This window comes from Pelobates fuscus, chromosome 2, assembly GCF_036172605.1.
Source record: "Pelobates fuscus isolate aPelFus1 chromosome 2, aPelFus1.pri, whole genome shotgun sequence".
Lineage (NCBI taxonomy): Eukaryota > Metazoa > Chordata > Amphibia > Anura > Pelobatidae > Pelobates > Pelobates fuscus.
Genome location: NC_086318.1, coordinates 152,444,298 through 152,469,917, shown reverse-complemented (window position 1 = coordinate 152,469,917; position 25,620 = coordinate 152,444,298). Strand labels below are relative to the sequence as shown.

At 41.3% G+C, this 25,620-nt stretch overlaps 1 protein-coding gene across 3 annotated transcripts in view; it reads left to right on the top strand.

The window, feature by feature from the left end:
- Nucleotides 1–8,367, top strand: part of COPS7B (COP9 signalosome subunit 7B) — a 37,971-nt gene extending 29,604 nt beyond the window's left edge. For all 3 annotated transcript variants that reach the window (XM_063441098.1, XM_063441097.1, XM_063441099.1), the window contains exons 5-7: nt 522–724; nt 1,858–1,963; nt 7,134–8,367. In XM_063441098.1, the coding sequence (XP_063297168.1) occupies nt 522–724; nt 1,858–1,963; nt 7,134–7,292 (468 nt within the window). In that variant the 3' untranslated portion in view covers nt 7,293–8,367. The remainder of the gene's footprint in view (nt 1–521; nt 725–1,857; nt 1,964–7,133) is intronic.
- Nucleotides 8,368–25,620: the final 17,253 nt, after the last annotated feature.

The following is a 25,620-nucleotide window of genomic DNA, read 5'->3' as shown; positions in this document are numbered from 1 at the left end:
CCCGACGCTCAATGTGAAAATCGCATTGAACACGCAGAACGTCCATAGTAAAGCATTGAGAAATGTTTTCCTATGGGCGTTCTTAATGCGCGCCCGGCTCTGGCCGCACATGCGCATTCGGCTCCACTCGGGAGCTGACGTCGGAGGGGGAGGAGAGATCACCAGTGCCGACGGAGCCCGGCGCTGGTTAAAGGTAAGTGGCTGTAGAGGTTTTAACCCCTTCAGCCCAGTGGGAGGGGGTGGACCTAAGGACCATATAGCGTCAGGAAAACAAGTTTGTTTTCCTGACACTATAGTGTTCCTATAAGCTAAAGTTGTTTTGGTGACTATAGTGTCCCTTTAATTCTAGTGGTTGTGACTGGGCTAAGGAGCTCTCTGAGATCATAAAACTGATCCCATTAAGAGCAAAATCTATTGTACTTTAACATCTGATAATGTGAAATAATATTTTACCAGAAATAGGTAGATTTCTTTTTACCTCCTTGCCAATGCATTTATTACTAATTCCCATTTTTTTCCAGTGCATTCCTTACTCTGTGCTGCTGAAAGACTTGGAGATGAGGAATCTTCGAGAGCTGGAAGATCTGATCATAGAAGCTGTATACACAGATATCATTCAGGGCAAATTGGACCAGCGCAATCATGTGTTGGAAGTAGATTTCTGTATTGGACGGGACATTCCCAAGAAGGATATTAGCAGCATTGTGAAAACGCTCCAGGAATGGTAATATTCAGTGCATGTTGATTCACAGTCCAATGAGACTGTTATGCCAAATAAGACTGCACCTTCTCTTTCAATATGTACATTGTACTAATTGGCTGGCGAATGTATGATTATTATGTGTGTACCTTGCTTTTGTGCACTCTCTCCTCCACACTGAGCCTTGACACACCTACGCCGCTACTTTTACACACACCTTCGACGCTACATTTACACAGGTTTTTACAAATCAAAAATTACTGTTGTGCATCCTCTGCATATCTCAAGTAGAGCCTTGGGCAAAGTCTGAATTGGGCATTATAAGAAATAATTTTTCCACAATGCTTCTGGAATTCCCGTCTTCACATTTAAATAATATTCTGTTCATTGTTTTTTGGATCACACCTGGTACAGGGAAATAAAGACTGAAAGTCTCAAGCACAAAAAAGAAAAAGCAGAAATGCATGTCTTAAACATATATGTAACCTTAAACGATACAGGGGAGGCTGTGACTTTAGTTTCCAGCTCCCAGAAACATACAATATTATTCTGATCAGACCCTAGCTGGGGAATGCCAACAAGGAAGATAGCCTTAGATCTTGATATTCTGAAAAATAAACATGTACTGTTATTTCGTTGTCACCAAAAGACACTATAAGCACTTGGTCTAAGGTCTGATCACTATAATGTATTATGGATCTATATGTTGTCAGAGTGCTGAACGTCTTTGTATTTTCACCAGTGATCTGCAAATATGACCCAAACAGCATTTGTGGGCAAATATGAATGATATGATATGCATCCATTGTGATGGTCATCTTTGAGAAAGAAGAAAACCAATATGTTTGTATAGATTGAAGACTGTATACATACATCTTTGTGTCAAATATGCTCATGCACAATAATAACCTGTTAATTTTCAGCTATTGGAAAAATGACGTTAGGGTGCTTGCATACAATGTTTACCTGGCATGTGCCCATGATGCTGTTGCTTGATGCTTGGGTGACAAAAGTGAAAATTCTACATTTAAAAAGTAAACCTTTACAGGGCATATTATAATTGTTTATATGCAGATTTAAATGGCCTCTAAATGAGCATAGAGCATTGAAATGGGAAAATCGTAAAATGAACTCTTCCGTTTTACCTCCGGTTTCAGGTGTGATGGCTGTGAAGCTGTTTTAATGGGTATTGAGCAACAGGTTCTGAGAGCCAATCAATACAAGGAGAACCATATTCGTACCCAACAGCAGATAGAGACAGAGGTGAGTCTGCCTAAATCCAAGGTCTCATGTGATGACTTGCTTCTCTCAACATCTTTCTTTCCAAAAATAAATCATAATTAAATACTTGAATTGTATCTGTCATAAGAAACAATCTTTCTTTTTTTTTTTTTTGTACCACACTTACAGGTTCAGGAAAAAACAGTGGGTCTCGTCACCTCCCAACCCCCACTCTATCTTCTCTAATATAATTTTTATTTAGACTAGATGAGAAAAACATTCATCAAGACAGAGACACATTGTTTCTAGGTGTGGCTGGAACCGTATAAACAAAGTAATTTAACTCTGAAATGGCAGAGAATTCAGCAGTGAGACTTAAAGGAAAACTCCAGTGCCAGGAAAACAATCAGTTTTCCTGGCACTGCAGGTACCCTCTCCCTCCCACCTCCCATCCCAGGTAGCTGAAGTGGTGAAAACCCCTTCAGGTCACTTACCTGAGAACCCGCCAATGTCCCTCGGCAGTGGTTTCGAAAATCTTTGCTATGAATCAGGAAGTGCCCTCTAGTGGCTGTCTAGTAGACAGCCACTAGACGTGGAGTTAACCCTGCAATGTAATTATTGCAGTTTATAAAAAAAACTGCAATAATTACAGTTGCAGGGTTAAGAGTAGTGGGATTTGGCACTCAGACCACTCCAATGAGCAGAAGTGGTCTGGGTGCCTGGAGTGTCCCTTTAAGGGGTATGATTTATACATTAAAACCTCTTTATTAAAAGGCACACTGTTTGCTTTGTAACTGCTTAATCTCATTTAAGTGGGTGTGGTTTCTGGAGTCCCCTGGCTCCATCATTCAGTGTAAAACTGTTTTGAATGTTTTAATGTTAAATGAGAGTCCACGGCAGCACATCCCCTCTGTGCTGCTTGTGCTAATGAGGAACCACTAGCCTGAGCAGGAAAGGGCTGCTGTGTGTGAGTTAGTGTCAGATGACCACGTTCAGCCTATAACAGTGCCCATTGCTGGTATGGCTAGAATGAAGTGTTTAATCTCTGCATTAGCCATAGTGGGTGGCCAGTGATCCTTATTTAGTGTTATGGCTTAACACAAACTGAAAGGACCGTGTCAGAGGACTCCTTTAAGCAATTCAGTGAGAGTAAAATGGTTATAGCACCTACACAGTCCCTTTACACTAATGTTGTTTTGGTGCTTTAAATAAACTGTCAATTCATAAATTGTGGTTGATTGGTGACCTCTTCAAAATGTCATGTATTTTTTTTATTCCGAACATTAATCTCATAGGAAGGTCATGATTGAGATTTTTATTTTTATTTTTTTGCCAGCAGAGGGCATTGTCTGCCCACTGTAACACATTCTAAATGTATCCAAAACCTTTTTCACTTTAATGTTTGCATCGTTTATCTGCATTTGGAGAAACATCCGTGCTATGTCCTGAAAGAATTATTTTAGTTATTTATTTATTATACTCCTCTAAAACCACTCGAATGGGTTGACAGCAAACTGAGCAACTGCATCCAACGACACTTTGCATAACTTTACTGGTTATGGTGATAACAAACTGACACATTCATGAATTCTAATATTCTGAAGCAACTTTGCTTTGATTTTTCTCCAAGGGTTAAGGAAATCTATTAAATGCTTCTCTGACTAGACATTTTCTTCTCCGCTAAAAGAGTGAGTTCATCTGCATTATCTTATCGTGCAAATGTCCATTTTCTAGTAAGCCATTCTAAATGAGTTCCAATAGTGCTGTATGCAGCTTTAAGTGGGAATCGTTAAAACATTTTTTAATTCTTTATCTGTACAATATGTTCAGTGCAAAGAATTGAATATATTGTATTTGTAAATTGTCATAGTATCATGGCAAGGGTATTCTGGGGGGGAGACTGAGCAGTCAATCAGACTGACAAATATTATATGTAAATTACATATACATTTTAATTATCCAATCGCACAGAAATAAGGCAGTAGTCTACATGTCTGTTATCTGGTAAACCCTCCTCTGGTCATTTTTCCTGGCTAATTTCAGCCTAAGGGAAAGCAATGCCTGCAAGAGAAAGTAGGGAGGAGGGGTCGTAGTCTCTGTGTAAGAGCAACAGCCGCACACAGAGAGGAAAGAAACCGCTTTGCTTTATTGCTGCAGCTTTGGATAGGCAATCTGAGAAAGGAGAGCGAGAACATATACGTTTTATTTACTCAAAGGCAACCTAGTGTTCAGACCTTTTAACCTGCTTTGTGAAGCACTTCTGCATTCCCAAGGGTGGAAGACACCCTTGCGCACAATACATTCCATATTATAGAGTTTTGTACTTAACAAGGCAACAGTTTTTTTTGTTTTTTTCATGTCTAAAAGAAAGCTGTCTTGGAATAGCTTGGCAAATTATGCAAATGAGTAAAAGACCCATGGTAGGGAAGAAGGTGGCATATAAAATGCAAGAGAGTGAAGTCTAATTCTTCCTAATGCTTTTGGCATTCTATTAGTCGTTACCACTCCCCCACAACCGCACACACATACACAAAAATGCTCAAAGTGCATTTTTAAAATCAGGTTTACTCACCACGTTGAGGTCCAGTCAAAAATTCTCATAGAGAAACCTTTGATTGGACCAATTTACCAGCTCAGGGTGCATGCACATGCTCTGAGCCAGCGGAGGGAAAGGAGGAAGAGGCATGGTGAGGAATTAAAAAAAACAAATATTGGGGATATGGATGAGGGAGAGCTTCACACAGGGCTGTGCGCATTGACAATAGAATTAAAATGTACACAGAATTGACACTTGGCAACCCGGTAGTGTTATGTGCTGCCAATGTCATGTGTGCTGGGGCTGCAACTAGCCCCCAGAACACAAGTGGATATAACTCTGGATGTGCAGTGTTTCAAGCAGAAGCACTGCACAAGTAGACTCCTACCACCATGACCACTTCAAAAAGCAGAAGTCATCATAGTTGCTGGAGTAACCCTTTAACCCCTCAAGGACACATGACATGTGTGACATGTCATGATTCCCTTTTATTCCAGAAGTTTGGTACTTAAGGGGTTAAATAGCATTTACTGGGGTGAAGGAATAGAGGATAATGGCAGTTACTCATCTGTTTGCATATTGTGACTTTGCAAAGTTTAGAAAAAACTATAACTGAATAATTCTCTTTTCAATTATTTTTTTATTGAAATTTTTATAATTACATAACACTATCGTAAACAATTTGTAGAATACAATATATCTATAAAGAATTGATAACAAATAAAATGTTAATGTGATAAAAGAAAAGCATCTATTGAGCAATATTGAAAGGGAGGGAATATATAACAATTGACCTAAATATTAATAATTGAGATTATCATGTCTAATATCTTATTCTAAAAAAAAATAAATAATCTAACAGAAATATGTTAAACATCAAGAAGAAAATAAATAAAATATAATTTATTTATTTTTCTTAAACCATCCATAACGAGAAAATAAATCCACTTCTCTATATTATTTGTTTAATTTTGATTTCTGAATCCCATGTATCCCATATATAGCTCACATTTGCAAAAAATATAGGAGGTCTTAAAGCCAATTCATAATCTTTGTTTTCTCTGATAAAATCTATACCTACTTTTTCAGATGGTAATATAACCTTTTTCCAGTATCTGTGTATCAAGAATCTAGCAGCTATTAAAATATGAGATATAACACATTTTTCTGCCTGGTTTAAGACATTTGTAAGCAATTTGAATAAGCCCAGTTTTGGTGATCATTTTGTGATTGTTAGGACAATGATTTGTAGTAACGAGAAGATAAAATCCCAGAATTGTTTTAACTTAATACAAGTCCACCAAATATGATGCATATTAACAATTTCCCCACATTGTCTTCAGCAAAAGTCTGATGTAGATGGGGAAATTTTTTTTTTAAGTCTGGTAGGTACGAAGATCCATCTATATACAACTTTTAGATTTTCATACTCTTGATGGCATCTCTTATCTTGTACCATTCTGATATGTCCATATGTAGTTGCATCAAATTTTACTAATCTGTCATGAACTCCAATTTACGATCCGATAACGATGGTAAATAGTAATAGCAAATAGATATTTTTTGTAATTTTTTTTTGGACATGATTATTTAAATATATATTTTCTAAATTTGTTAATTGTAATGAATCAAATTTTTGGTCAAATGATTGAATGTCGAAAAGTTCAAATAATTTAATAGAAATTGTGTCATATTGGTTCATTTGTATTTCTTTTGTAATGTAGAAAAGGATAATGAGTGTGAATTTAAAAAAGTCATTCAAACATACTATCTTATAAGATTTACAAAGAGGGAGATTAATATTGAGGTCAGGAAATAATCTATTCAGGACTGAAAGTGGTAATCTAGAAAATCCGTTATTCGGTCTGATTATGAAAAATAAATTGTTCCATGCATAAAGAGTCAATTTCAAGTGGGGAATACTTTAGATTTCTCTAGACGCATGGAATTAGGTAACCACGATAAATTAGAATGTTCTATTATGATAGAATTTTCTATTTGTAACTATTTAGGTATATTGTTAGTCAAATTGAATTTAATTGCTATAGAAAATCTGGAACTCCCAACCCACTCTCCCCTAAATTGTTTGTCGTTGCATTGTCTCTAATCTGACTCTACTTTTTTTTTTTTTTTGCCAAATTTTAGGATATCTGAATTGATTTTTTTTTATTGTTTTTATTATCATTATTTTTTGAAAAAGGGAATTTGGAATAGTTAGTGGAATTGTCTGAATCAAATATAAAATTTGGGGCAATATATTCATTTAAGGGCCACCATTCTACCTAACCATAAGATATCAAATTGACCCTATATATGCATCTCTGATCTTAATTCAAGCAATTTTTTATTGATATTTAAATTTATCATATTGTTAAGATTTTTCTAGCGGTTAATACCCATAAAATAAATGTAATCTTCTTTCCAATCAAAATCTTATTTTAATTTTAATGTTGCCAATTCTAATAGTGGAATATGAAGGGATAGGGCCTGTGTTTTATTTTTATTTTTATAGTAAGACATTTTACTAAAATCTGATAGAGCCTCTTCCAAATATTTAAGAGATCTACATGGGTAATGAATAATTTTCTTTATATACTTACAAGTAATAATTAACTTTTTTCTTCTTGTTCTAGCATACTAAATTCAGTGTGACCGACTGTCCTTTTTTTTTGTTAGGTGACAAATATAAAGAAGACTCTGAAAGCAACAGCCTCCTCATCTGCTCAGGATACTGATCAACACCTGGCAGAGCGCGAGGGCCCTCCACTTGCTGAGCAGCGACAGCCTACCAAGAAAATGTCAAAAGTTAAAGGTCTGGTTTCCAGTCGCCACTAATGGAGCTGAAAACCGGGAGGAGGCTTTGGGAGGCACACATCATCTCCCATTTTGTTTACAGACTTAACCTTAAATCACCATTTTATCAGGCCTCTTCCTGTCCAAGACCCTCAGAGATCCAATCCGCTAGGAGGGAGAGTGAACCAGTTAATGCTAACAGTGCTGTGACCCAGCTTGGTTTTGCGAATTCTTGTCCTTGCAGATCAAGACACCTTGCCTAACAGTTTGTGGACCCTCCTCCCTGTTGGAGTGGTTTGCTGTGAGAGTTAGACCAGTGCACAGCAAACTGCTCTGCCAGTGAGTGCATTATAAAAATGACTGCTTATTACTCTGGTTGAAATGCCAAATGGCTAGTTTTTAGTCATGTTTGGATACTTACAAATTGCTGTAGGGACTGATAAGATTGGTCTGATTAAGGCCATTTTATCCCCATGTAGCCCCTCCCTCCTCCCAAGTTTTTATTTTCTTCATATATTTCTGTTTTCCCAGATTCAGATATAGTCCTTGTATCAATTTATTGGTGGAGAGAAAACCTTTCCAGGAACCTTAGAGATAGTACCATGCAATTATTTTACTTGCAAAATTGAAATATTTTGATGAAAAAGGGAGGAAGTTGGAAAGTAGAGAAGTTATAAAACTCTGGTCTGGCTTTGGAAGCACTTGCTTTTTGTTCTCAGGTGTCAAAGGCTATATAGTGAGTTGGGTAATCTGTCAGAATCTGTATCTCCAGCGGTTGCTTTGAGGGCAGGAAAACAGTTGTAAAAATACATTTGTAGCTGTTTGTGGCATCAAATGAACTGCCACTACCTTCAGTTAGGTCTTTAGACACTTCCAGAGAGAGAGCAAATAACTGGACAGGGGTGTAGGAATATATCCTTAATACCCTTCCTAAATTGCCCTCTCCATTGATTCTTGAGCATAGTTTGGGGATATCACGCACAGTTCTGAACTTTTGAGAAACCACATCACTGCAGTAGCCTGTATCTGCTCTTAAGCTCTCGTGATTTGGTTTAATGATGTTAATCTCTCTGTGCTTCTATTCTCCAAATAATTATTAAAAAATGTACAAACCCAACACATTCCAAATGTTTTTTAATTTTTGTTTTTTCTTTCTTTCCTTAAAATATCCGTTAAACTTGGTATACATGACTGAACACAATATTTAGGGCCATTTTCTGAATACGAGTGCAGGTGCAAAGACTTATCAAGTCATTTGGGACAAATATATGAATCCTATATTATATTGAAGTGAATTGCACAAATATGTAATGCTCACGGTTTAATAAAGTTTAAACCGTTCATTGAAGAAAACAAACGTTTATATACAATTACAAGTAACTGATGTGCCCTTCCTTTAAACAGTATGCAGTATGAGGCAAAAGTATCAAAGTGGTAAATGAGGTTTCTAATATTTCATCTTTAAGAAGAAAATAACTGGTTTGTGTCGCATTATATAGTGCAGACAGAAATGTAAAGTTTAAAATCCACTACAATGGCGTCCTACTGGGCTCAACTCAATAACCCATAATCATTTAATCGTACTAAGTTGATGATATTGTGATTGTGTGATGGATTAAACCGATCCAGAGCACAAGGAAAAAACAAACTTCTTAAATATTGGCAAAGCCAACTTTTAATTTGAAAATCCTTGAAGTGTAGGATATGCAGTGTCCTTCAAAATGTATCTTTTGAGAATAATGTTGAAGGCATATGTGGACACGTGAATGTATTCACTCATTATTTTTTTATTTTTTTACAACACATAGAATGCATATTGCTTTTGATATTGAGAATATCTTATCAAGATGTAGAAACCTCCACATACTTAAATGAGTTTGACGAGTTTAATTCCATCTGAGATATATATATATATATATATATATATATATATATACACTCACACACACACACACACACACACACACACACTGTATTATCTATCGAGAGGGAGGGGCAAGGTACCTATGTCCAGTGTAATACATTGTGTTTAGTAGGAATCTTGGTAGAGATACTGATGCAAGAAAGATGCTGGCTGGACACCCAGTGCTTGAGGATAAAAAAACTTGGTTTAAAACAACAAACAAACACACACTCATTCTGACTTCCAGTTCTGCCACCAACTTGTGACCACGACTCCGACAGCAGACTAAGCATCTGGCGCAATTATTACTCATACCCGCCAACAAGTGACTGATATCACCCTTACAACTATTGCTCCACTTCTAGAGACAGGAGTGCTCAGTAACAACCAGAGAACAGATTAACGGATGTCAAGGCCTGTGCAGTGGACCGCAAAAACCTAACTCCAGCGTTTGTTTCTGCACTAAACACCACGCCAGACCTGTCAGAAACCTGTAGATACCTCCACCCAAGCGAAAGCTGAGAACTTGGACCGCACAACACGTTTGTAACTGCATTAGATACCACACTACTAGCATCTAACCACATTGCATATAGTCACTATCACATATTAAGTCAAACTTTGGTATATGCTCAACACCAGCACTTAGAAGCCAACTCTCATAATACGAAGTACTGCGTGGACCACTCTAAGTCTCTTGAGAGGGATTTTTTTTCAACCTCTGGCATCTCTGTCAGTAGATGCTCACCTTTCTTTAAACTTTTGGGTCACACAATGCTGTGTGCCTCATGTAAATTGATGTTATTTTCAAGTTCTACATCATACCTGCCTGCTGATATCAACAGCTTTCCGTACCCACATAAGCATATACTTACCTGACACAACAACCCCTATAGAAAACTAGCACATCAAACAGCTGTGGCTGTATTGGCATAAACCCAACACAAGTTGCATACCCTACTCCTCTCAAGAAAGTCTTCAAAACAGGATTTTATTAAAGACACTGAGGCTCATATTATGCATAACTCTTTCTTTATTTCCTCAGCAGCAAAGATAGAGGAATATAAATATATCAAAAATGAAAGAAAAAAACTGTATAGGTACACAGGCAACCAATCACATAACAGAGGAAATGGCTATATAAGGCCTATGTCTCCCACAATCCCCCTCTTTCTTTTTGCTCCTGTTATTGGATTTTTCATGATATTATTCTATTTTCTTGTTTGATTTTCAGTAAATTTATTTGTTATTATTGTGTGTAGCTGCCTTTATCTGTGCAGCTGGGTTTTTCCCTTCTGCTTTCCGCTGGTGTACTCAGTCTAGCCCCTGACTGGTGTCCTGGGTTTTTCCCCTATACTTTTGGCTTCCCCCGCGCCTTCCCTGCGGGTGCCGCGCAGGATCGGTTTTGTTTGCCCTGGCCGCGGCTGTTCTCTCTGCCCCGGCTGTCTTTTGCTCCCCTGCTGTTCCTCGATTGCAGGCTGCCCGCGCTGGTAAGGTGCACGCATCCCTTCTCCCCCCCCCCGGGTATCAGTCCGCGATCGTTCTGCTACACGTGCGGCGGCCATTTTGGGCGGCCCTTCTGCTCCTGATCGGTCGCTCACTCTGCTGTCGTGCAGTCTGGCTCTCGGTCTCTGGGTCCCCTGAGTGCACCAGCGGGCAGGTTTTCCCTTTCCCTTACGTTTTATCTGTGGGTTATGGAGTATGACTCCTATGATGAGGGCAAGTCAGGCGAGAATTTGCCCATTACTGGTGTAACCCCCTCTGGTTCCTCTGCCGCTACCCGAGGTCAGGTCCAGGGTCCCGCTGGGGATAGTAAGGCACTGTTTGACCCCCAGGGCAACCCCCTGTTCGACCCTGACGACCTTCGCCACCCACGGTCAGCAGAATGGTCCCTCCGGACCATATCGCCCAATATGTGGCTAGATGCCTGCACACCCACTTGTCCAAGGAGGGTCGCAACAAGTTGCGTGCCGAGTGCCCCAGGCCCTCCCTCCCGGGATCGGCCTGCAAGACTCCAGACATTGATCCCCAGATTGCCCAGTTCCTGAACAAGTCAGGCTGGAAGCTCAAGAAGGGTCTGGATTACTCCCTCAAGGGATGCCAGGACAAATTATTGGATACCCTGGGCCCTCTGTCGAAGCTTTATGAGCTGCTGGATGCCGCTAGAGCTGGTGATTCAGTTTTGGATGTGGATGTGGATGTGGCCATTGGCTGGGTCCAAAGGGCGATCTGCCTTTTGGGGAACGCGAATACGGCTATGTCTTCAGAGAGACGTAAGGCGATTCTCCTTACGAACGACCCTAAATTTGCTGCCATGACAGTGGCGGAACCTGGTCCCTCAGACGAGGGTTTGCTGTTCAGAAAGACCTGGATTCATATGTGATGACGTTTACGGCCATAGACAAGGCCCAGGCGAACATGAAGCGCATGTTCGCACCCAAGGTTTTCGGAGGGGCTGGGCGTAGCAGGCCAAGGTTTCCCGGCCAAGGTTTCCGAGGCTCGTTCCGGGCCACCAGAGGTTCCTTCTTTCCTTCCCGAGGATTTCAGGATACAAGGACACCTCCCTTCTTCCCAGCCAGAGGGAGATCTTGGGGCTCCAGATACCCCCGTGGTGCCACTTCACTTCCTTATTGGGAAATATAAGCAAGGAGGTATTGGTTTTCCAAATATCTTCCTATATCATCAAGCGGCTCAGCTAATGCATACCCTCCCCCTAATTAAACAGGACAAAATTTTACAGAACTGGTTTGAAATAGAGGGGGAAGACATTACTACTCCTTATAATAACGTAGTTCTAATGTGGCCTATAAGAAATAAAAATCGAAATAGAAATATAGGGTGTACGGATAACAAAACCCCTTGTAAAATTCTGGACCTACTTTAAAAATCAATTAGATTTAAAAAATAAAATATTACCCGCTATGCCCTTTAAAAGTTTCGAGTTTTGGATGGAAAACCTGGATACAACAGAATGGTCTGAAATGGGGATTAAAAAAGTAGCGGACATATTAGAGGATGGTAGGATTATTCCCTTTTCCGAGCTACGGAGAATCTATGGTCTTTCATATGCACAGACTTTCAACTACATTAGGATTAGGAGTTTTTTACAAAGCTTCCTCGGTAGTATATCGAAGTCATCCTCAGTAGTCAAATTAAATGAACTAATAGACTCCGAGAAGGACACAAAATTATTAACCAGATGTGTTGTGATTATGAAAAGCATACAAGGATATGTTCAGCCTCTAGCAAAATGTAAATGGGAAAGAGATTTATCGATAGAAATTAATATAAGGGAATGGAACAGGGCTCTCCAAACAGAATACTCTATGGTACACTGCTTAAATATCAGGGAAGCTCATTACAAGCTTCTAAATTGATGGTATATGACACCAAAAAAGATCCAGAAATTTTCTAAGGAAGAGACCTCTAGCTGCTGGAGATGCGGTAGTGAGGGGGCAAACGAACTGCATATATGGTGGGAATGCCCTCCAATTAAAGCAGCATGGGATATATAAATATTCTTCTGGATATCACGCATATCTGGACTCCAGATACTCTGCTTTTACATATAAACCTACCGCAACTAACTAAAGATAAGAAATGTTTGCTGATACATGCTCTGATGGCTTTTAAGATGGCCATAGCAAAAAATTGGAAAAAAAACTGTAATTGATTCATGGCCACTCATTAAGGAAATTATTATAACCCAATGTAAAATGGAAAGGGGTATAGCATCTAATTTAAATATCAATATCCGCTTATTTGAGATATGGGATAACTGGATAAAGGTTCTCGAAAATCCAACTGAGGATAGTCTACTTAATGGTAAATAGGAGTCCTTGGAAAAGGAGGAATCAACTATGAATCAGGAGTGGTATAATATATAATCTATTGTCTATTTATGTGTTCAGTAATAGTATGGGAGTAGAGCTGGAAGTGAAGGTCATTTTGATTCCGGCACTTCTTTCTCTACTGAAGCTTATACGTTGGAAGTATATTTTGTGGAGAACAGTTAAATTGCTCAACACTTCTATTGTGAAATATGATGTGCAATATTATGTATATGCTTCTCTGCACTTATATATGCATACAATTTACTGTTTGGTGTATGTTTTACTTGTATGTACAATATATTATAAAAAATACCAATAAACAAATCTGGAAAAAAAATAATAATAATCATGTCCCAATCCAGGGACTCTCTACTGTTACATTTGGATTGGACGATCAACCTTCTTCAGAACTTGGGTTTCCTTGTCAACTGGGACAAGTCTCGTCGTGGCAACATTTCCACAGGAGGCAGATGGTCCGACATAGAGAAGTCCTTGCTCTTCAATTGTCTGGAACTTCTGGCGGGGGCCTTTACGATCCGCAGCCTGACCCCAGGTCGAGCGAATTGCTGCGTTCTCCTCAAGATGGACAACGTGTCGGCGGTCCGGTACATAAATCACCTGGGGGGGAACCAAGTCCAGAATGTTGGCGCTGTTGGCAAAGGACTTTTGGCTATTTTGCCTTTACAACAACGTCTCGGTACAAGCGGAACACATCCCAGGTCTGGACAATTCGGGAGCGGATTGGAATTCCAGACATTTAAGAGACTCGGGAGATTGGCACTTGCACGTTTCAGTATTCCGAAGTCTGGACAGACTGTGGGGACGGTTCGTGCTGGATCTATTCGCTACCCTCGACTGATTCCGAGCTTCCAGGACCTTCTTCTGGATCCGGATGGGAACTCACATGGACTGGTGCTCATGCATCAGTTGCCTCTGATGGTGTGGCTCCTTTCAGGGGATCCTGGGTTGTCCCGAACGTTCCGCACACGACTATCCTGCTCCTCGATAACGCCTGGGCTCCAGGTACGAGATCAGCCTACCGTGCTTCATGGAACTCATGGTCAAGTTGGTGCATGGAACAGGCAATGGATCCCGTATCTGCCCCTCTCCATCTGATTTTGGAGTTCCTCACACTCCTGTTTGATTCAGGCAAGGCGTACCGCACTATCAACCTTTTCCGTTCAGCTATTTCGGCCGGACATAATGGTTTGGATGGTTCGCCCATAGACAGATACCCTTTCGTGTGTCGCCTTCTCAAGGGTATTCGTCTTGCTCGCCCGCCCAAGGCTCGTTTTTCTGCCTTCTGGGATGTTAACGTGATGTTACAGTTTCTGTCGTCCTGGTACCCTAACCAAGGATTGACTCTCAAACAATTATCCTCCAAGCTAGTGATGTTACTTTGTTTGGTTTCGTGTAAGAGGGTCTCTGACGTTAGGGCCCTTGATTGGGACACCATTGTTTTCTCTCCTGAAGGGGTGACTTTCAACATTTCCAGAAGGACTAAGTCAGCGTCCAAATCTTTTGTGTACCCCAGGTTCCCGGGGTGTCCTGCTCTCTGTCCGGTGGAGTGTTTAAAAGCGTATCTGGAGGCTACGCAGCCTCTTCGCTCGCCAGATCTACGTTCTTTGTTCGTTTCTTTTAGAAATCCACACCGACCGGTTTCGACACCGACTCTGGCACCTTGGGTGCATTGGTTTTTATCTTCGGCTGGTATAGACACATCTATCTTTACGCCCCATTCGGTGCGTGGTGCTATGGCTTCGAAAGCTTCGGCAGTCGTCTGGAGGACATCATGCGAGCAGCGGATTGGTCTCGAGAGTCGACCTTCCGTAACTTCTACTTCAGACCTATTGAGCACATCGCATCTCAGCTTTGAACTTGCATAATATGAGCCTCCGTGTCTTTAATAAAATTTCCAGATTTTACTATTAACATGACGCAAAGTCATGATTTTATTAAAGACACGGAGGCGAGTATTATTCCCTCCCACCCTGCCGGTGTGTGGTGTGGGGGTGTGATGCGATGGACATATTCAGGTATGTTGAAATTTTGGTCTGCCTTGTGTAAATTAAGTGTATTAATTAATTATGTCTATTATATTTTTCAGATTTCGGTTTTTCCTATGAATAATCAACAGTTTTTGTTTGGTAAGTCCACAGTTTGAGGTTTGGTTATTACCATATTTCTCTCTCTTTTCTAGCTTGACGTTATCGTATTGTTTCCGTTTCCTGTTTTGGCCAAGTGGGATATCGTTCATCTTACCTGGTTTTCGCAAGAAAGAGGGGGATTGTGGAAGACACAGGCCTTATATAGCCACTTCCTCTGTTATGTGATTGGTTGCCTGTGTACCTATACAGTTTTTTCTTTCATTTTTGATATATTTATATTCCTCTATCTTTGCTGCTGAGGAAATAAAGAAAGAGTTATGCATAATACTCACCTCCGTGTCTTTAATAAAATCATGACTTCACGTCATGTTAATAGTAAAATCTGGGAATTATATTCATATGAGTGCTAAAATTTGCAACTCACAAAGCTAAATTTGACTAATTCTTCTTCCAAACTCACTGTAAATACTTTCGTAGAATTTTTTTTTCTGTTCCACATTATAATTATCTACCACTGAAGCCTACTATTCAGCATGCTCCTGAGAGGCAACCAATACCTTTAATCTGTGCTTAGATCGACTTTAAATCTGATGTGCTAACAACTTTTAATAAATAAACACATACCGTTCGGGCCCAAGGAACCTACCGTATATACTCGAGTATAAGCCGAGTTTTTTAGCACATTTTCTGTGCTAAAAAACCCCAACTTGGCTTATACTCGAGTCAATGTCTGTATTATGGCAATTTACATTGCCATAATACAGACAATGGGGCTGTGGGGGCTGCAGAGATCTTACTTACCTTTCCTGCAGCTCCTGTCAGCTCTCTCCTCCTCCGCGCCGTCCGTTCAGCACCTCGGTCAGCTCCCAGTGTAAATCTCGCGAGAGCCGCGGCTCTCGCGAGACTTACACTGGGAGCTGACAGAGGGAGCTGAACGGACGGCGCGGAGGAGGAGAGAGCTGACAGGAGCTGCAGGAAAGGTAAGTAACGCTCTCTGCAGCCCCCTCTCCTCCCACTGAACTACCAATGCCACTGGACCACCAGGGAAGGAGAGCCCCCCTCCCTGCTATGTATCAAGCAGGGAGGGGGGACGAAAAAAAAAGATAGTAATAATAAAAAATAAATAATTACATAATAAATAATAATAAAAAAATAAATAATAATTAAATTAAATAAATAAAAATAATAATAAATAATAATAATGAAAAAAATAAAAAAAATTGCCCACCCCCACCAAGGCTCTGCAACAACATACACACACGCTGCACTCATACACACACGCTGCACTCATACACACACGCTGCACTCATACACACACGCTGCATTCATACAGTATACAAATAAGATAAATTGGCGCAAGATTCAAACTGATAGACAAAAAAATATTATATAATAATACAATAAAATAAGCAGCACCAGCAATGTACCCTGGTAAAATGGTACCACGTAATACAGAAAAGAGAAAAGTGCTAGTGCGCTGAGAAATATGTATAGAGACACCTCTAAAATCATCCAGTGACTCTCCAAATGTAAAATAGTGATTTAAACAGAGACCCAAAGACAAGTATGTGCACCCAAATCACTGACACAAATATACTTATAGCCTTATAGCCTGTCAATGTTGGTAGCTGGGTACTGTAATCAGGGAGACAAAAACAGGGAGGGGGGACAATAGGAGGTACTCCTAGTGCATTAAAGTAAAAATATACACATAAAACACATATATATAAAATCCCTATAGGTAAAAAACTCACAAATGTGGAGTGGTATAAGCCCCACTTACGGCTATCATGCCCAGGGAGGATCAGCCCCTTGGGTACGTGGGATCCACAGAAAAGCTCTTTGTAACCACTGTTGTAGACGCAAAAATTTATTGGTTTAAAATGAATTCCAAGCAATAAAACATAAAAATGGGTCAGTCCAACCGCAAGCTCACCACACCAAATCGATCTGTAACAGGGATAGATGTTAAAACGTAAGTCTTTACTCCTGTTTGCTCCTGTTTCGAGGTGCCTCTCGCCGGTGGATGTTTCCCAGTCACTTCCGTGTGCGTCAATGCCGTGGTCACGTGACGCGTTTCGCCCCGCCTCTCGGGGCTTTCTCAAACGAGCAATATTCTCCTCCCACAAAAAGTACGAAATTTATATCGGATGTCCTCAGGCCGTGATCCAATCGGCCACTAAGTCTCTCAGTGTTCAAATTAAAGTTCAATATCCTTCCATTATGGGACATCCGATATACTCTTAAAATACTAAAAGATTATTTCTAAAGCACATATTAAAACACTTACTATTAGCCAATATAGGGCATAATCCTACATCATACAAATACAACCATTGTACATAGAAACTTCTCTGCCTCTTAAAAACACAATTATAGCAGCAATACCATATTTGAACAAAGGGGTTGATCTCCTAAATGAAAAAAAAAAAATGAAAAAAATAAATCTGCACATCCTATAAAGGTATGAAAAAAGGGATATCCTTAAAAAATAACCTTCATATTTAAATTTATCTATATAATGTAGACTCCTACCTAGAACATACAAAAAAAAGTTAAAAATATATAAATATCCATATAAATACAAATAAAGCTTCCTTTCTTGAGTATAAAAATCTTTAGGAAAAGGGGGGACCTCTATAAAAAATTACATAACTCAAAATCCTTATTAAGACCGGACGGGGATAAAGTATCAAGTAAAAAGATCCAGCGCATCTCCTCCTGTCCGATCTTACGAATAAACTCCCCTCCCCTCCAATCTCTGAACACCCGTTTGATCCCCACAAATTCCAGTCCACTGGGATCCTGATTATGCATATTTTTAAAATGCACTCATACACACACGCTGCACTCATACACACGCTGCATTCATATACACACACTGTAAATATTCAATTAATATATTTTTTTTAGGATCTAATTTTATTTAGAAATTTACCAGTAGCTGCTGCATTTCTCACCCTAGTCTTATACTCGAGTCAATAAGTTTTCCCATTTTTGGGGGGTAAAATTAGGGGCCTCGGCTTATATTCGGGTCGGCTTATACTCGAGTATATACGGTAATTCTAACATGGGCAAAGCCAGTTGCTCACACACTACAGTACTCCTGCTTCGTGCAACATATTAAATTCTTGAGGGCTGAAACCTATAACCAATTACTATAGATCTTAACTTGGCCACGATTGTACTTATCGATGTGTGTTTCTCTCTCGATCCCAATCATCATATGCTGCCCTGTCACTCCTAAGCAGAAGCCTAGTTGCTTTATTGAAGGGCCACCCAGATTGGGGGTGCCACATTAAAGGTTAAAACTGCACAGGACTAACTTATCGACCTCACATCGCATTGCATACCAATGTGCGGATGCATCTGACAGAGGTTTTGGATTGGTGACCTTTTGGTACTCCTGACAGTTCTTGATGCTAATCCTCCATAATCTTTTCTCTTTCAACACCTCTCTCTCATAACGTCTCACCATCTTTCACACTCTTACTCTTACAGTCTCTTCTCTCCCTCCCACCATTTTCCGTATATCTAGAACAAAACCTTTAGGATCCCTGCTTTACTTACCCACAGTAAAAGAGCGAAACAGATTGAGCAACCAGACCACATCAACTTCCGAACTGTTCACTTCTTACAACACATCACCTCTCTAACACATCTCACATTCAGATATCCTAGGACAGCACTAACACTTCCTTACTTATCCTTACTCTCAATTATTTTGCTTTTCCTGCTTTTTTTCTCTCCACCATCATGGACAAATTCACCAACAAAACCTCCTCCAGAAAATATTGCAAACCTCAAAGGCCTTTTCAAGAAACAACTCCGCCATCCACTTGGGCTCTCTTGCCTGTGTGCTCTGGTATGGAAATGTATCTCTCCCAACCTCTCTCAATATCTCACATCAGAAACAGCCCTAGACGTGTCTAGTCTCCTAAAACTGATCTTTTAATACCAATTTAAGGACATTAAAGAATCTATTGATCGTGCCATCCACTTCAATCTCACTCCTACCAGTTCATCTTGCAGGAAATTAGACCGTGCACTATCGTAACGGCTACAATCCACAATACAACAAAATACCTCAACGTGAACAAGATAAGTTAGATGATCTTGATAATGAAAATAGATTTGTGGGCTTCCCTAAAACCTGATGATATTCCCTTTATCATTCAAACCTGGTTACAGGACACTCTTCAGATTGCCACATCTCCCCCCTCCTTATTGAACGGGTACACAGACTTGGCACAGACCGAACCAGTAATGCCTCCAAGCCACGACTTATCATAGTGAAATTCCTAAACTTTATCAACTTCGTTCACATACTCTTAATCAGGCAAGCACTGTAATTTTCCAAAACCAAGTAGAAATGCAGAGGCTTAAGCATCTTATCTCCCAATATTCCTACTTAATCCAGATCTACTCACCAAATCATGGTACTGAAAGTGCAATAATTTTGACCCAAAGTACTCACAGATGACAGACAACACGGGTCCGGAAGGCATTGGAGGCAGTGGTGGAAGCTACTGGGGAGAAGGCTACCTCTGCTTTCCCTTCATTCATCCATAAAAGCTTTTGATGGCATAATTTGGCAACACCTGGTTCGCGTATTGAAACTATGCTGTTTCTGACACATTTTACCTAAGGAGGGGTCTCCTCCCATATTGCCTAAGATGTTGCCTTTCATGTGGCAATTGGCAGCCTTAAAATACCTTAGGATTTAAATCCAAACAAACATTACCCTTCTCTACAAATCCCTCACATCTATTTTTACAGAATTAGGACATTGGCAAAAATTATGCCTCACATATACAGGACAGGCAAATCCTATGTACATTTGTTTGCTTCCAAAAATGCTATATTTCTTACAAGTACTTGCTATTCTTCTCTCAAATAAACACGAAGCCTTCTAAATAAAATACATTTTAAAAAAGTGAGACCATTTATTTGGCAGAGGCTGAGGGTCCACCTGAGTTTACCTAAACTAAAACAAATGGGTGATTTAATCTCGTCAATGAAAGGGAATACAGCAGCCTAACTCCGAAATGCATTGGATTGGATCCAATCACAAAAATGTTTTTTGAATATAATCTTAGAATACTTTCAGGTACTGTCGGACTCCTTGCAAGCTCTTCACCACTTTCCTGACAACATCCCATCAAATCTTATTGTGGACATCCCAAATAGGGATTGGAAGCTGTTCCAGATAAGGAGCCAAAACTCTATACCAGGGCTTGACAAATCCCAGGTCGCCATGGCCATGGATGTCTGAGTGACTGTTACTAGGCAACAATGTAAACCCTGCTTTTTCTCTGACAAATCCGTGTTTACATTGAAAAACCTACAGGGACAGGATATAGACATAAGAACCACTACATTAAGCTTTAATGGTTCTTGTGACTATAGTGTCCCTTTAAGAATTGTATTGTTGGGGGGGAGGGATGTGGCAGGTTGAGCATCAATATAGACATGTATATGTGGAGCTCAGTCGAAGCCCGACAACCAGAGATAAATATGGCAGAATACTGCAATTACCGAGTGCAATCCGAGAGACCATAATTCACAGACATTAAACTCTTATTTGAGCGGCCTGCACCACCGACACCAACCAAGATGGCGCTTAACACCACACCCAGAGAGAATAGAAGGCCTCTGAAAACTCACAGGAGTAGGGGGAACCTAGAGCCTTACCTCACTCTGGTGAAGTGTACCTCAGAACCGACTCAGATGAGGACTTGTCTCCTTCCATGAAGGGGAACATCAAGAAACTGATACGAAATGCAGCCTTACAAGAGATCCACACAGAAGTAGGCATATTACAACAGACAGTGCTATGAAGAAAAGCCTGCGTGGCATAACTGAAATGGTTAATGGAGAGTACTTACTACCCTTCGTCTACCCTATGGGCCTTAAATGTGGTACCGATACCCCACTTATATAGTCCTCCTATCAGGTGTGCAAATCAGTGGCAGTGCCTGCATAGGTCCACAGAGACATCATCGCAACTACCAGGGACATTGGGACAACCGCTATAATGAGCAAGTCTAGGTCCCTGGGAAGGTGACCTTCGTAGATTTTACCGTGTCCATATACAAAGATCTCCCCTTCTCTGTTCTGGTAGAAAGGAGAAAACTGGCACCTGTAGCCCCGATTTAAGAGACCACTCTGTCAAGTACTGATGGAACCCAGAGGGACCTCTTACAATCTTGCATAAAGATGACATACTCGCCCTTTCCTCAGCTGATGATCCAGGGACTCTATTCCAAATACTGGGCCTTCAGAATACCTTCCTGGGCGAGAAAACAGCCCCTGATGGAGGAAATTCGGCTCATCCTAATTTATCCCAAGCATGTACACACATCACAAGTTCTTAGCTTGGGAGCAACCCATCTCAAAGTATTTCCTCCGTGGAAAATCTGTTTAGAAACGAATAGAAGTGAAATGGGTGTGACGGGGGAGTGACAGACTGACGTCACATGCAGGCGTCATATAAGTTGGGAACTTGGAAAATGTAGTAGATAGAAACAAGGGCGAGACACAAGTTGCGTCATTGCCGAAATCATAGGAGATGAGGGCGGTGCTCGAAAGAGTAATCTATAGGGAAAAGAAAGAGAGAAATCAAAGCTAGAGAAAAAGTCAATAGTAGACAAAAGTTCGCATACAGGGCCGGCCTTAGGGGTGTGCAATCTATGCGGTCGCACATGGCGACCATTTGCTGAGTGTCGGGCACGTGTCTTAATGAGCAGCAAGGGTGGGGCCTTAATTGCAGCAGGGGCGAGGCTACAAGCACCCAGCTTCACAGGAAGGGGGAAGCAGGAAGGAGTCCTTGCTTTCCCAACAACCACCAGACTCCAGGAATTGCACTGCCTCCACTCCACACAGGTAACTATTTGTGTGATTGTCTATGTGTTTAACTGTGTGCCTGTGTGTGTGTATGTGACTGTTACTGTGTGTGATTGCAACTATGTGTGTGACTGGCTGTCTGTGTGTGTGTGTGTGTGTGACTGCCTTCCTGTGTGCCTGTCTGCCTGTGTGTGACTGCAACTATGTGTGTGACTGGCTGCCTGTCTGACTGTGTCTGTGGCTGTACAAATGTATGTGACTGTCTGCCTGCAACTGTGTGTGTTTGTTATTGTCTGCAACTGCGTGTGTATGAGACAGTCTCACACACACACACACACACACACACACACTTGCAGGCAGATAATGACAAACACACACAGGTACAGGCGGACAGTCACATACATACTTACAGCCACAAAGACAGTCACACACAAGACAGTACAACTGTGTGTGAGTGAGAGACTGTGTGCCTGTTATGGCATGTGAGTGGCTGCATGTGTGTATGACTGTCTGTTTTGATGACTGTAACCAGGGCCGGATTAACATAGGGGCTGATGGAGCTGCAGCTCCAAGCCCAGGCCCATGGAATAGGCCCACTGATTTGAAAAAAATATATATATTTTTTTTTCCTTTTTTTTTTTCCTCCACATTACCCTTAGGCTTGCCACCTGGCTGGTATTTGATGTTATTTCAGGCTTCCTGGCCAGTGCCAGTATTGCAGTAAAACCGGCAATACAAATGCCGGCATACTTCTATGTAAAAACGGAGATTACTCTGCAATACCTGCGCCGGCCAGTAGGGGTCACTGTGTGGGGAGAGAGGCAGGGATAGGAAGTTACAGCATATCCCTGCCTCTCTCTACTCACTGATCCGTGGGGGAGCAGCTACACAGCACAGAGAGCCCAGACAGCAGCTCCCAGCCTGCAGACACAGCCTACAGCTCAGGGAAGTGAGGGATGGGGGTAAAGGCTGCAGGGAGACATGGGGACACTGGGTAAACTGGGAACACTGAGACACTTGGGGACACTGAGAGACCTGTGGACACTGGAAGATCAGGGGACACTGGAGACATGGTGACACAGACACTAGGTGACGCTGTGAGACACTAGGCACTTGGGGACACTGGGAGACATGGGGACACTGTGTCCCTACAACTGTGTCCTCATGTTTCCAAATGTCCCCAAGTCTCTCAGTGTCTCCATATCTCCCAGTCAGTGTCCCTAGTGTCTCAGTGTCCGCATGTCTCCCAGTTTCCCTATGTCTCATTGTCTCCCAGTGTCCCCTAGGGTTCCAATGTCTCACAGTGTTCCTATGTCTCTTAAGTGTCCCCTAGTGTCCAAGTGACACTGGGCAACATGGGGACACGAGGGGGAACTGAGACATTGTGATACATAGAAGACACTGAGAAATGGGGACATGAAGGGACATTGGGACACATGGGGCACTGAAACACTGTGATACATAGGGGACACGGATACTGGGAGACTAGGGGACACTGGGAACAATCCATCTTTTATTCAGCAGAATAAATGAAAGTAATTTTTTGGTGATTTTACAGAATTTTCTCTTAGGTTACTCCTTGTGATTTACACGCATACATAATTAGTTATGCAAAATAGTAAGGCTGGTATTTTTTTCCAAGAAAGGTGGCAACCCTAACTATCCTTTACATACTCTTGCTTAAAGGACCACCCTAGGCACCCAGACCACTTCTGCTTAATGAAGTGATTTAGGTGCCAGGTCCCTCTAGGATTAACCCTTTTTTTTTTATAAACATAGCAGTTTCAGAGAAACTGCCATGTTTATAATAGGGTTAATCCAGCTTCCAAATCCTCTAGTGGCTGTCTCACTGACAGCCGCTAGAGGTGCTTGCGTGATTCTCACTGTGAAAATCACAGTAAGAGCACGCAAGGGTCCATAGGAAAGCATTGTAAATGCTTTCCTATGAGACCGGCTGAATGCACGCGCAGCTCTTGCCGCGCATGCGCATTCAGCCGAAAGGGAGGATCGGAGGCGGAGAGGAGGAGGAGAGCTCCCCACCCGGCGCTGGAATAAAGGTAAGTTTTAACCCTTTCCTCATCCCAGAGCCCGGCGGGAGGGGGTCCCTGAGGGTGGGGCACCCTCAGGGCACTATAGTGCCAGGAAAACGAGTATGTTTTCCTGGCACTATAGTGGTCCTTTAAGCATGGAAACTTTAGAGGGATGTATGGGAACAAAACTTGTGTGGACTGGCTGACAATGAAATTAGTTAAGGTAAAGCTGACTTTGTGCACAAGGCAAATACTCTTGCTGCTTCAGACTCTCTAAGACTGTGGCATGTTCCCTTTCTTCTACACTCACTACATACAGCTTTCCTCTGTCCCAGACTATATACCAGAAGCTTTTGTCTGCTAGTAAGGAGGTTAGGAGAGGAATGGACCAGCCAGTGCTAGGGGACAGTCCTTAGAAAGTGTGCAGCGAACTCATCATTAGAAGCATTTATGCCACGCTCAGGGTGCTGTCTGCATAGTATGCCCAGTTGGCCAGCCTGCATGATTGGCAGGAAGCCTGAAATGCATTCATGCCAGGCTGGCCTTCCAATTATTTAGGCAGACACGCCCCCTTTTTAAGGCATGTTCGCCTCTTTCAGCAGTTCTGATTACATGATTTGCATCAGTGGCCCACACTTTTACACCGCCCATTGACTGCCTGCTTCACTGGACACTGCTGTTAGGGGTATGGATTTACTTGAAAGATGAAAGCATAAATTAGAGAGAGATTAGCATAGAGTGTGTGTTTTCTCATAGCTGCATCCTATGAGTTTCCCTTCAGCACCACTTCCGCCAGATGCATGACGATTGGGAGGTATGACTTTTTTAGTGTTTTTGGTCGATAAGATTTTGTTTTGTAGGCCCATCATAATTGTCAGCACCAGGTCCACTGGGCTCTTAATCTAGCCCTGACTGTAACTGTGTGTGTATCTACCTGTAAGTGTATGTATGTGACTCTACAAAAATATACACCTGCATTTACACATAGGCCTACATGCATATTCTTATCTGAGTTAAGTACCTATCACAAACAGCCAATAAACCCAGCAAAAATATCACACACCGTTAATACACCCATTACAAATATCACACACAGTCAAGCATAGCATACATATCACACGCCGCCATCACAGACAACACACACACTGAATCATATAATAGTGAGATTTATTACAGTGGAGCTCTGGCATACAAAATACACATTACTCTGTGTTTGTATAGTTGGAGACAGGGCCGGACTGGGAGAAAAATTTGGCCCGGGCATTTTTTATCACAGCGGCCCACTAAGAAGGGGGCGGGGCAGAGGTGTGTTTTGTCATCACCAATGACAAACACGCCCCCTCTCAAAGTGAGCATGTTGGTTCAATGCTCTTCCAGGGCAGACCATGCACAGAGCTCTGCTGAAGAGCTCTAGCATGAGAAAAAAGCCCTGTATTTGTTCTGCACAGCACAAGCAAATTTAATAACATGCTTGCACTGTTTCCTTGCAATTTGTCTCTGGTGTCTCTATAAATGGATACCAGGAGACAAAAATGCCATTAAAGAGTACTGTGCATGTGTTTGGAGCCTGCTTGTGGTATTGCGTGTGTGCAGAGTGAGCTGATTGTGGTGTGGTATTGTGTAATAAGGTTGGTTTTAGTCATGTTGTGT